At 37.2% G+C, this 13,198-nt stretch overlaps 2 protein-coding genes across 8 annotated transcripts in view; both read left to right on the top strand.

The window, feature by feature from the left end:
- The window catches only part of BIRC6 (baculoviral IAP repeat containing 6), a 216,187-nt gene extending 207,627 nt beyond the window's left edge, over positions 1-8,560 (top strand). For all 7 annotated transcript variants that reach the window (XM_070379760.1, XM_014477364.2, XM_070379758.1 and 4 more), the window contains 2 exons: positions 2,272-2,406; positions 5,570-8,560. In XM_070379760.1, coding sequence (XP_070235861.1) covers positions 2,272-2,406; positions 5,570-5,749 — 315 coding nt within the window. In that variant the 3' untranslated portion in view covers positions 5,750-8,560. The remainder of the gene's footprint in view (positions 1-2,271; positions 2,407-5,569) is intronic.
- Positions 8,561-10,398: 1,838 nt separating this feature from the next.
- The window catches only part of TTC27 (tetratricopeptide repeat domain 27), a 180,551-nt gene continuing 177,751 nt past the window's right edge, over positions 10,399-13,198 (top strand). The window contains exon 1 of the mRNA XM_070379762.1: positions 10,399-10,736. The gene's annotated coding sequence lies outside the window, so the exon portion shown is untranslated. The remainder of the gene's footprint in view (positions 10,737-13,198) is intronic.

Here is a 13,198-nt window from a genome sequence, read left to right as displayed (position 1 = left end):
TTTAATAAAATTAATGAAATACTTTTTTAAAGACACTATATAATATAGTTTATTAGTATCATGCTTGCGTTTATACTTAGTGTATCTGTGCTGTATTTACTATTGTCTTTAATCATTAAAAATCAGTAGTAGTATAGTACAGATGGATTTTTTAAACCATTACTTCCTAAAAGACATCTGACTATGTTTTTGGACAGTTAGAGGTTAAGATATTTTTCTTGGAAAAGGAGATGGCAACCCATTCCTGTATTCTTGCCTGGGAAATCCCATGGGCAGAGAAGCCTGGTGGGCTACAGTCCATGGGGCGGCAAACAGTTGAACATGACTTAGCAGCTGACCAGCAGCAGCGGCGAGATAACTTTTCTAGTTATCTTGCAGATAGAAACTTTGCCCTTATACTAATATCTGTGAGTCAACATTGTAGAAAAAGATAGTTTATTTTCTTTAGGAAAAAGTTGGATTACTTTCTGAAACCTGTCTTGATACTGTGACATGCTTTTATTCTACCACATCCTGAAATGTGGCTCTTTTCCTGGGCTTAGTCATCTCTCTTTAGTCTGCCTAAAATATGATTATACTTTTCACGTGTCATATCAGATTACTTTATCATATCTTAACACTATAACTCTGTCATGAAACATTTTTGGTCTTAGATTGTACTAGAAACCACAATACTTTAGAGGAAAAATTGGCATATTTACCTGACAGAAAATTGATCTTTAATATCTTCAAAGATATTTAAAATTTTTAAAGATCCTGTAATATTTTTAAATTGATCGTTAATTTTGTTAAGCAAATATTGTGTTATTACTATGTAGCTATATATACGAAGTTAACAAGTGGCATCATTGAATCTATTGAAGGAGTGTAAAAAATGTTTCTCCTTCTATTGTTACTAAATGAATTTGCACTTTGACAAAGTTGCGTATTTTATTTTTGTAAAGGCTTGTATTCAAGGCTGTGGATAATTATTACTTTTCCTAATATTACAGGAAATACAAACATGCATTTCTTTATACTCGTAAGCATAGTGTTCTGTCCCTTTTCAAACTTGGGTTACTTATATTAAGCAACTCATTTTGCAGCCAACATCTATTGCACTAAGGTACTCTGAACCCGAGGAAAAATGAAACTCAGTTCCTGCCCATGAGAAACTTAATGTTCCTCCTGTTTGTATCATCAACTAATTTCTCAGTGTCCTTAAGACTCAAATAATGTATCCAGATATATAAACCACTTGACAAGTCTACCAGAGTATATAATAACCACCTCAAACCTAAACACTGTAAAACTGCACTTTGATTCTTCCTTTCGTCTTTCAGTAAAAGTGCCATTTAAACGTAGCCACTTGTGGCTTCATTCTTTTACTCACATACTACATTCAGTCTATCCATTGAATCTTGTTCTGTGCTTATCGTGGCTCTTCATGTTAGGTTGTTTCTTACTCATTTTGTATCCTTGTTTGCATCAAACTCAATAACTTATTGGTGTTTTACATCCATTCCCAGGCTTTCCTAATGACTTTTCTGTTGTAGGTGTTGTCTTTTCTTTAGGGGAGACAAGCTCATTGGGCAGTGTAGTAAGTAGCTCACCCACAATACAGAATAATAATTCCCAAATGACCTATTTTCTAGTTTAAATTTGTCAAAAACAGACTTACTACGTACACAGAAATTTTGCTCAGTTTTCCAAAAAGAGAAGTTTAAAAAAGTGAAATGTAAAGTATATTTATCACATGGAGATAAGCTTCATAAAATAAAATCTTGTTCATAAGTTAACCAGAAGACAAAATTAATAGTGCGTATTTTAGGGCTAGGTTCTGATTTTTATGCAAATACCAGTGATTTAGAATCTCTTTACCCATCCAGATGTTGTTTGAGTTCTCTTTGAAAGATAGAAATTGACAGTTTTTCTGTTTTCAGTACTTTTTCTCCTAGTTATTCATTTATTTACATTTACTTCTGATTCTGTTGTGTTCTAGATATCTTAACGTTCTCTGGATAAGATTAACTAATGAAATGTCTGAGTGGGATAGGACATTATTTTTTGCTCTAGAACCTGGCTGTTTCAACACACGTCATCTGATGCCATAATCCTGATTCTTCCACGTTATCAGTAATAATGTACAGTTCACCACACTGAGTTCTCTGGAGACCAAAAAAAAAAAAATTGCCATATCTTTTAAATTTTATTTCTTTGTAATGCCACATGTGTTGTCTTTTAAATTCTGACTTGATCACCTTTTGTCCTCTGGCGTGGTTTACTCTTAAGGTTATACATAAACACTTTTACTTGAAAAGAGTGGAGATCATGGCCCAGTGTGAGGAGTGGATTGCTGACATCCAGCAGTACAGCAGTGACAAGCGGGTTGGCAGGACCATGTCTCACCATGCAGCAGCTCTCAAGGTGAGTAACCCTCCCTCACAGAAGCCTTGCTGGTGGCTTTAAAAGAAGAGGTATATGTTCCCTGACAGAACTATGACCACTAGCAAGAAACAGTAAATGTATTAAGTTCAGAGGCTCCCCAAAAGTCTACAGAAAAGATGCATTCCTTTTGACAATGAATTGACAGTTCCTAAAATTAAAAGTGAGTATAGGAAGTGAGCCAGCAGAGCCCCATAGAGTTGTATGAAGATGATGGGGAGACGCTGTGCACTGTGTTCCTCTAGGCCTCTTCCTTTGCAGGATTTTGTTACTTGGAGTAGTGAGGGAGATTGTAGAGCCCCTGACAGCTGATGGGTGTGGTAGTTAGTGTCTGTGATACAAACCTGTTTGCGGGGAAGCGAGCTGTTGATTTCAACTTGGAGTGTTCACAGAATGGAAATGTAGAACGTGATGGTTTGGGAGTGAGTGGATTTTTTTTTTTTTTTTTGATGTGGGAATCATAGCTTCAACAGCCACTCTTTCTTCCCTGCCTTGGGATACCTGCTCGCCTCTGTTCCTTTTATCCTCCATTGATAACGGTTATCTCTACTGGCTCCTTTCCTTCTAACTTTTAAAGTATCTTCACTTAAAATGATTAGATGATGATGATGATAAGGGATTATTAGTTTTTTATTGGTGAATTTTTAAAATATTCCTGTTTTTTCAGGTTACACACAGAAATATTTATGAATGTAAAACCATGTGATATCTGAGGCTTGCTTCAAAATAAAATGAGAAAAGTGGTGGGAATATAGATGAAGGAAGACTAGCCATGAGTTGATAAGTGTTGAAGTAGACTCATGGAAGTTCTTTTTTATATTCTGCCTACTTCTGTGTATATTTGAGATTTTCCATTTAATATAAAACCTTTAAAAAGAAAACTGTTTCTTAACATCTGCATCTTCCTAAGATAGTTTTCTCTTGCCCCATTTATAAAAATGTTTTTGCCTTTTTACTACCAAACTAGAGCTGTTAATACTTTTGCCTCTGTTTTTAAATGACCCTCTCACTAAAGAGCGTTTTGCAGTTGAATTTCCGTTCTGTGAAAGTTATCAACTCTGTGGTTGTCAAAGCCAGTGACCCTGCCTTCCTGTCTACAGCCCTCATCCCTGCTTCAGGCTTTTACAGATGTTGCTTTTCACCTGCTGTGCTGGCTCACTTCCATTCAGTTTTCATCTTAAATTTCGCTTCATGGAACCTGCCTTGACTTTTAAATTGGATGATTTCAGTATAATCTCTTGTAACACCATACCTACCTATTAAAAACACTCATAACACTGATCTAGTGTTTGTGTTTCCCCCTGTACTTTTCATCTGTGGACGGTCTTTCCACTTGTTTTTTCTAGTGCAAACTTTTAAAAGTTGTCTGCTCTTAGCTTTCTCAAAGTTATATTACTGGCATATTACTTGGATATCCTGTCTTTCTGACTTTCTGTATTTACTTAATTTTAAACACTTTCCTCTGTCTTAAAATCCTCAGATTACATTTATATCCCCCTTCATCTAGTACACCTATCTGTTCAGTGCTGGGTCCTGTCAGTGCTGCCTTCATACAGAAATTTCTCTCCCCATTTTTCTCTTCAGTGCTCAGAGCTCAGTCTTCCTCTCCTTCATTCCCACCCTTACAGTTTTTTCTGTAGCACATAACCAGATCGATATCTTCCCAAGTGTGTTTAGATATGTCTTTCCCTGACACAAAAACTCAATGGCTAAATTCCAGCCAAAGCAACTTTGGCTTTGTTGCTTCAGTTGGTATCTTGCTTTTATCTCAGATTCTCATTGTCTTTTGTTTCTGTGTCATCCTGATTTAAAAATCTCTATCTCTGAATCAGCCTACATTTTCATCATCTGAGATATACTTTTGCTGCTGAATGCTAATTGAGAAAAGTACACAGCTGTTCTGTTTAATTTCACAATAAAGGCATAGTATTCCCACCTTAACTGGGCCTCAATTGTCAATAATAATAATAATAATAATTGTCGATTTTGTTTTTTATTCTTTAGTTAATGTTTTCTCCTATTGTTCATGGTAGAAGGGAAATTGGGGCTAGAAAAATTTTAAGTTGCCAGTATGTAAATATATTTTGAAGCCTTACAAATGGCTACAAATGTATAGTTGTTTTATCTTGCTTATTTATGTAAACTTCCAGCCAAAATGTAGGCTCTTTTAAGTCAGAGATCATGTAATTGGTCCTCTGTATCCACAGGGGATTAGTTCCAAGATCCCCTGCAAATACCAAGATCCACAAATGCTCAAGTCCCTTAGAGAAAATGGCATTGTATAGTCAGTCTCTATCCAGCTGTATCTTCCTTATTTTACTCCTTGCTTTTTACATTATTACTGCTGAACACAGTGCCTTGTTCTAGGAATGCTGGTTAATTTTCAGCATCAGCTATTGACATGCCTAATTTTCAAAGTCCTTAGTGTGAGATTTGAGATCTTTTGTCTCTCACTAGAAAGTTATAAATTAAAGCTTAATGTTTGTAAACAACCAACCACTCTCTATTAACATCTCTATATCCTTCCATAAATGGCAGTATAGGTAATACAAAGTAAGGTACTCTCTCTAGATCTTCTTTTTTCATTTGTTTACATTTTCAAAAATTCTGATGATGAAATTATTTCTAAGGTGTATTCCAAGCATGACATGAGATAATGAGTATGAAACATTTCAAGTGTTCTGTATAAGGCCTAGTACCTGAGAAATGCTGTTTTCATTCTTTAAAATAGCAGTGGGTTTATTTTAATTTATGGACTGCTTGTCTCAAAAATATTTAAGGCAGAGGCAGCGTGTATCACAAGTCAAGATATTCTCTTTAACTTGAAACTATATATTGCAAATGACTGGTGTCCTCTAAGCCATTAATAATGCAGTTTCTGTTACAGAGGTCGGGGCATTGGTAGAGTCTGTGGTCATGCTACTCAGGTACTTAGGGCTTATCAGCAACATCAGATATTTTGAGATAGAGATTTGTGCCAGTTTTGTTCACTTGCCTGTTAGAGTAGCTAGCTTAAGGAAGATCCACAATAAATATTGGTAGACCCAATTCTTTGGATTAGTTTTAAACTCATTGCCTCCCTTCAGTGATGTTGTGCTAGTCCTAGTGTTTGGAATTCTAACATCACTCCTTCTCCCCTGCACAGCGTCACACTGCTCAGCTCCGAGAAGAGCTGCTCAAACTTCCCTGTCCTGAAGGCTTGGACCCTGATGCCGATGATTCCTCGGAGATGTGCAGTGCCACAGCTGGTGCTGAGGAGACTCTAATGCATGATCAGGTCAAACCTAGCAGCAGTAAAGAACTCCCCAGTGACTTCAAATTATGAGCTGCGTTGACGTGGACATCATAGACACAAAGGCTTTGAAGCACAAGCCAAATATGTCAATATTTGTATGTAAGAAACTAATTATGTAATAGGTAATGAAACTGAAACTATACTACACCCTTAAGGAGATCCAGTTTAATTCAAGGTGATCTTTTATTTACCTGTACAAGAGTGTAAACTTTTGTGTGCTTTTATTTTTCAATTGTGAGAACCACTGATTGGTATGTTCAACAAATTTGTGTATACAAAGAAATGGAGAAATCACTGATTATATAAGGGAAACTACCTTAGGAAAGAATGTTTACTGAATGTTTGTTTTCTTTTTTTTACTGTAGAGTGAAGGGTTGTTAACAAAGAATATATATTGGTCATTCTTACAACTACTATTTAAAGTCAGCAACTTTTCACTGAATTTGATAGATTTTATGTTTGACCATATCTTCATGCTCATATTTGATTTCTGAAGACCTCCTCCATACACTTCAATAAAAGTTAAATGGACATACTCCCTCTTTTTTGATTTACTGGTACATTTTTTAAATGATAAATCTGCCATAAAATGCATTATAGCTGAAGACTTGCACTTGTATGGATGAATTTATTACATTCAACGTATTTAATTTTATGCTTTCTAAAATTCTAAGATGCAGAAAAATAAATGAACATGATTTTATTCTATGCCAATATTTGGGCCTGTGAATGTATCTGTTATTTGAATTTAAGTCTATGAAAAAGAATGGTCAATTTGAAAAGTCACTCTAAACTGAATTTTCCTTAAAGGGCTCCTGTCTTCCTGGACTGTCTGGTTTTATTACTAACGTCACATGTATGTATTAAACACTGAGGCTCTGTAGAGCAGAGAGGATGGACCTCTCTGGTGCTGTACTTGCCATATAGGCTCATTTTCATGCAAATTCTTCCTAGAGCCAAATAAATAAAGACTTAGGTGTATTAGTATGTCTTGTTTCTAAAACAGTTTGCCATGGTGTGAAATGCTGTTTCTACAAGGAATTGGACACTTTCAAGAACTACTCATGGGAAAGGAAAGGATATATATATATATGTTTTAGACCAGTTATCACAAAGGAAAACCTAAAATGATTCTTAACAGTGTCTATACAAAATAAACTGGCCTGTGAAAACCCTGAATCTGGAGCTGACCAGGAGGAGAAGCTGTATCCTGAACAGTGAGTTCATCTGTGAAGGAACAGGAAAAGTAGGGATCGTGATACTCTCGCAACAAGCTCTAGAGCTCCGTAAAGTGAACGAAGTGTGTGACCAGGAAATCAGAGTTTCCAAAATACCTAACTTGAGGTCTAGTGAGTTACACCAAGCATGACAGAATCGAGTTAGTTTATGAGAAAGAAGAGTCATCAAGTTAGTTTACGAGAAAGAAGAGTCATTTAAATGTTACCTGCAGACATGCTAGCTTATATCTCAGAATAAAGTTATCAGCGACAAGTGATAAAAGGACAGTCATCAGTCCTCTACGGTTTTTTTTTTTTTGGTCTGTACGGTCCTGTCAGGGATAGACAATAAAAGCTTCTATCCAAGTATTTGTTTACCTCCAATTTTGGAGTTTATTTTTGATCATTAAAGTAAGTAAATAAGTGAAAGTTGCTCAGTTGTGTCCGACTCTTTGCAGCCCCATGGATTATAGCCTACCAAGCTCCTCTCCATGGAATTCTCCAGGCAAGAATACTGGAGCGGGTAGCCATTCCCTTCTCCAGGGGATCTTCCCAACCCAGGGATTGAACCCACGTCTCCCACATCACGGGTGAATTCTTTACCAGCTGAGCCACAAGGAAAGCCCAATCAAGTAGGGTCATTTTCCCCATTTCACTCCATTAGTCCTCAGAAAGCTTTATAAAAGCAAACAGTGTCAGTACTATAAGTTCCAATTCATGTTTTTGTAAAAACCAAGGCCTAACATCTGAATTTGAGACTTTAGTCTATTTTGGTTCCATCTGGAGTCTAGACTTTCTGCCAACAAACGTTTGAGCATTCACTTTGTAGGTTCCTGCACTTGAGGATTAAATGACAAACGTGAAAACCATGTCAATGAAGAATGGTAAGTTCTCTGATACTCTTATTGACAGGATACTATTAGGAGCACAGAGGAGGGACACTTAACCTCAGACAAAATGTTAATGATTTGATCATGGGTGCTTCCTAAAAAAGATACCCTAAGTCTTAAAGAATGAGGATAAATAAGTTAGCCAGGCATAAGTTATTCCAGACACAAGGGAGCAAAAGGAGATGTTGAGTTAATGGCAGCATGTTCGATGCTATTGGATTTTAAGAGGCAAAGTTGGGATTGTTAAATGGATGGTCTTGGGCTGTGGTGTGGGGAAGCTAGGAGGGATTGGGTCACAGAAGAACTTGTTTGTCCTGTTTAGGAGCTTTGACATCCCGTTGGTGATGGAGGGCTGTCCGGTAACCTTAATTAGAGGAGCGGCCGGGTCGGATCATGTTTCAAGAAGATCATTCTGCCAGCTCTTGGGTGGCAGGGAAGTCAGTTGAGAGCCCACAGTAGAGTCCAAGTGGTAGTCATCGAGGACAGTGAAGGGATGGAGAGAAAGCAACAAGTGACAGAACTGGGGGAAACAGATATTTTTGGTATGAGAATACCTTCAGGATGTTTTCAGGCTGAAGAGAAGGGTAAATGGGGAGGCCTTGGAGAAGGCTGGGGCAGATGCCAGCAGACACAGGGTGGCCTTGGTCCAAGAGCATGTGCAGAAGTCAGTAAAGCCAACTGGTCAGTTCCTAAAGCTATTAACTCATGAAGTTGTGATCTTGAGAAATTAAAAATGCTTAAGATAACATTCTAGCATTAAGATCAGCATCTCTGAAATCAAACGTAGAAGGTAGTGTAAACATTTTTTCTTTGATGTCCTATAATTGGATTTGTTTAGAGTAAGATGATGAGGTGAAACGTTTTAGTCATTGTGTCCACCTGTGGTGAAGGGTGGTTACCCTTCTTTCCATTGGAGACCAGTACTTTGTAAAACACAGTGAAGATGTTGCAGCATCGAACCACTGCTTATTCACTTTCTGTACTTAGCCTGCTGCCAGTGGCCACAGTCTGTGGGCTGCGACTTGAGCAGCCCTGTGCTGAATAATTCATATGACAGGTGGCCCCTCGTCAGGCATTGCTAACTGCTTATTTATTCCTTAAACCAAAGCTAGTTATTTGGTAGACAGATTTCTACAGTTGCTTTTTTTTTTTTTTTTTACCATATTAATAGTTTTCCACAATTTAATGCAGAGTTAATAGGCTGGTATGTCCATGAGACTGGTTAGACCGGAAGATTCCAAGATAGAAACAGACAGGCCTGCTGAATCAGCCTAGAGATGGGAACAGACCAAGTTGCAGACCTTGGTGGAGCTGTGTACTCGGCTGAAGCGGCAGCCAGGAGCTACCACACCAAAGATGGTCAGGACATGGCCAGGCCTCGGGTCCATTTGGTTTGGTTCCAGTAATAGTGATAGTCATACTCCAGTGAGTGGAAAATACTTTAAGATACAAAACCTGAGATTAAACACTTAATTTTCTGGTATCTTCCCTTATATTCTTATTTTCTGTACTTTTCTATATAATTGGTATATTGTATGTTCAATTTTATCACCTTTTTAACACATTACATACTTTTTATCAAAATTAATGGCTTCATAATATGGATGTACTTAGCTTCTTACTGTTAGACATTCAGGTTATTTCCGTTTTGCTAATTATAAATAATGCTCTAATGAACATAGTCTATATCTTTTATTTCCTTATGATAAAGCCTAGAATTACCAGGTCAAAAGGTTTGATATACAATGACTTACTGCTTTCCAGAGAGGTTGTATTGATTCACACTTCTAGCTTCAGTTAATGTTCCCATTCGCTGGCCAGCGTAGGTGATTATAATTTTTTAATCAGAATATTTACCTATCTTCATTAAACATGCTTTAGTCTGCCTTTTTTTCAACATTGTTTATGTTTATTAGCCATTTGCATTTCTGCTTTGTCAATGATCAGTTTATACCTTTTCCCCATTTTGTTATGTATTGTCTTTGGATATTTTAATATAAATGAGCTACTTGTGTGATAGAATGTTAATTTTTATCATATTTGTCTATATTTTTTCCAGATGGCCCTTTAACTTAATTTTTCTCATCAAAGTTTTAAATTATCATGAAATCATCTATTGATCTCTTCCTTTGTGATTTTAATTGCTTTTTACTCTTTTTTTTAAGAGCTCCTCTCTGCAAAGACAAAAGAATCATATATTTTCTAACTGGGATTGATTCCGGTGTTGGTATAAGCCTGGCTGGACATAAATTAGAATGAGCTTAAAAGCTCCCTGCTTCCCACCATAGGAGTCCAGCAGGGTGGTAAGAGTGTAGGGGCCACATGCTTGAGTTTTAAGGTGTACACCAGTTTGAAAGGAAGCTTTTTCCTCTTTTCCTTGCTCTCAGCTTCCTGTCTTCTGCTTCTTCAAACTAAAGGGCTGTGCTGAGCCCTCTGAACTTATGCATTTCTTGGACAGAAGAGGCACCCTCTGGCCTTCTTCCCTTAGCCCCTGGATGTGATCCCATGGGCTTCACCAGAAAACGAGTTTTCTTTGCTTTCACCTATATGTGTCCCTTGGAGAAGGCAATGGCACCCCACTCCAGTACTCCTGCCTGGAAAATCCCATGGATGGAGGAGCCTGGTAGGCTGCAGTCCATGGGGTCGCTAAGAGTCAGACACAACTGAGTGACTTCACTTTGACTTTTCACTTTCGTGCATTGGAGAAGGAAATGGCAACCCACTCCAGTGTTCTTGCCTGGAGAATCCCACGGATGGGGGAGCCTGGTGGGCTGCCATCTCTGGGGTCGCACAGAGTCGGACACGACTGAAGCGACTTAGTAGCAGCAGCAGCATACGTGTCCCTCCTCAGGTTACACCAGCTGTGTTTTCCAGTGCAGGAAGAGCTTGTGTCAGGCCGCCATTTTGATGGTGAGTTAGTTTGACTCACCTGGTGCTTCTCCAGGGAGGGAATGCCTAACCCAGGGGTGTCAGCTGCAGGCTGCCCTGGGCCACTAGAAGGCCCAGGTCCTGGGATTACACCTCTGCCTGCTGGGGTTCCTAGGAGAGTGATTTGATCCTCTTCACCTCCCTGGCCTCTTCTCTTTTCCAAGGGATAGATCACAAGGATAGGTACCAGTCTCCCTCAAACTCGCCACCCCCACTCCCCTTCTGTTCCTTGTTACTGCTTTTCTCTAACCTTTCCATGGGTTTTGTTCTTTGGTTTATCTCTTTCTCTGTTTACCTCGCAGTCTGCAAAATTGGCAAACAGCCCCAGAGCACCTCCCATTTCCCTGGAGTCATTTTCATTATTTATGGGGACAAGCTGGAGCTCCTTTATCATGTTGGTGCCCTTTTTCTTTCTTCTTGTTACCTTAGCTCTAACTGTATAAGGTTTTTTGACCAGTTGGCTCCTGTAATTTCTCTGAAGCAAAGAGCCTAAGCATTGGCTACTGAATTAAAGGATATGCTGTTTCTGGCAGTGGTTCTTCAGTATGTGCTGTGTTATTGAGATAATGCCCCTAAAGCACAGATTTAACATTTTCAATTTTTGTACAAAAATGAAGATTTATAATTTTCTAGGAATAATCAAACTGGACTCTAATGTGCTGATAATCTTCCTGTGTTTGTCCTATATTATCTATAGAGATTTATCTATAGTCTTGGTATTCTAATATCTAAATCAGCTATAGTCTGATCCTCCATAAGAGCTACAGTACATTCTGTCTGGGAGCAAATCCTGAAATTGTAGGTGTCGTGTCCCATAGAATAAAGAAATAATTCTAATAATGATTCCAAAAAATCAGTCATAGCTTAGGACATAGGCTTATTAGAGATTCTTACTACTTGAATGCTGCTCTTAAACCAATGCAAAAGTTCATTTCCCTTCAAGCTCTTTATACCCTCAAAAACACTTTATCTTTTATTATCTTTCCCCCCACACACTGACATCCTCTTTTTTTCTTAAAAATAGTGAACTTGCTTTCCTTTTTGCTTTTCAGCTAACTTTAAAATTGTTCACTACAAGATTTTATATTCTACAGTCGGGAATGAGGTAGATAAGGTGGCATTATATCAACAAGAATTATTGTCCCATTATTACAGACAATTCTCCCTGGGAGTTAGAGGAAGGACACAATATTGTTTGGTGCTGATATCTCTTGAAGTGGTGTCATTGGGCTGATTTTGGACACTTTTTTTTTTTTTTAAGGCAATGTGGATGAGTGTTTCTTTGAAAGGGCCTTCTGCTTGTAATATGTTCCATTATCTTTATATGTAGACTCACAAGTCTTAAAGAAGAAAGCCTCATTTTATTCTTTTATACAGAGAGACAAATTATATGTATTTCTCCCTTGTTTACTTTCTGTCTGGAAGTTAATAACTATACATTGAATTTTTTTTAACTGGCAATTTCATGTATTATTATTTTTTCATGTATTATTTCTGATTGAATTCAATAATTCATGCTTGAGCCCATTTGTAAAAGAGGATATTAGGCTCCCTTTATCTTGGGTCTACTGTAGGATATTGGCCGAAACTTTCTTAAAGTCTTTTTAAAATCTTATTTTTTAAAAATCTTTACTTATTTCATGATTTTGAATCTTTAGGTTAATCCAACCTTAACAAAAAGACTTTGAACTTACTTTATGTAGTATATTTTTTATTTTTAAATTTTACATAGAAGCTTTATTTAAATCTTTTTTTTAAATCCCATTATTCATAAACTTTTTTTCCCATCTTAGAGGAGTCTAACAGTTAATTGAATCAATTGGTACAGGTCCAGCATTATAACCTGCTTTAAATATCTTATTCCTTTATCTGTTTTCTTGAAGTTGGTGAAAATCCTTAATTATAGCCCTCTACTTGATTCTTGAGGGTAGTTTTAACTATTATACAAATGTGACTTCATGTCCTAGCCATTTTCCGATGTAATTGCTTTTTTGTTTGACTGGTTTTTGTTTGTTTTTACCTTTTTTTTGGTATTACACAAAAGTAAATTATTTACATTGGGAAAAGAGACCCTAATCAATGAATAAGAAAATGCAGAAAAATAAAATAATTAATTGACAAAAGTCTTTATAATAATTTTTCCTTACATGTTTTGACTGAAATTAAATTTTTTTTTCTTGGCTGTAATCTTTTGATTACCTCTTCATAGAACCATAATTTTTGTAATATTTCCTAAGACTGAATAGGGAGAGAATTCATTATTCCTGCATGGTTGAACAAAGTCTTTTTTATTATTGATGGTAGGAATGCATAAACTTCTCCCATGGACATATACACTATTCATAGTATTCCAACAGGTTTGTGGCCCACCAGCACATAAATTTTGTATTCTGTGGTTCCCATCAAAAAAGAGGGGTGAGAGGTGGGAAGGGGGTTCAGGAGGG

Source organism: Bos mutus, chromosome 11 (genome assembly GCF_027580195.1).
Source record: "Bos mutus isolate GX-2022 chromosome 11, NWIPB_WYAK_1.1, whole genome shotgun sequence".
Taxonomy (NCBI): Eukaryota; Metazoa; Chordata; class Mammalia; order Artiodactyla; family Bovidae; genus Bos; species Bos mutus.
Note: the sequence above shows the minus strand (reverse complement) of the source record. Positions and strands in the feature narration are given on the sequence as shown.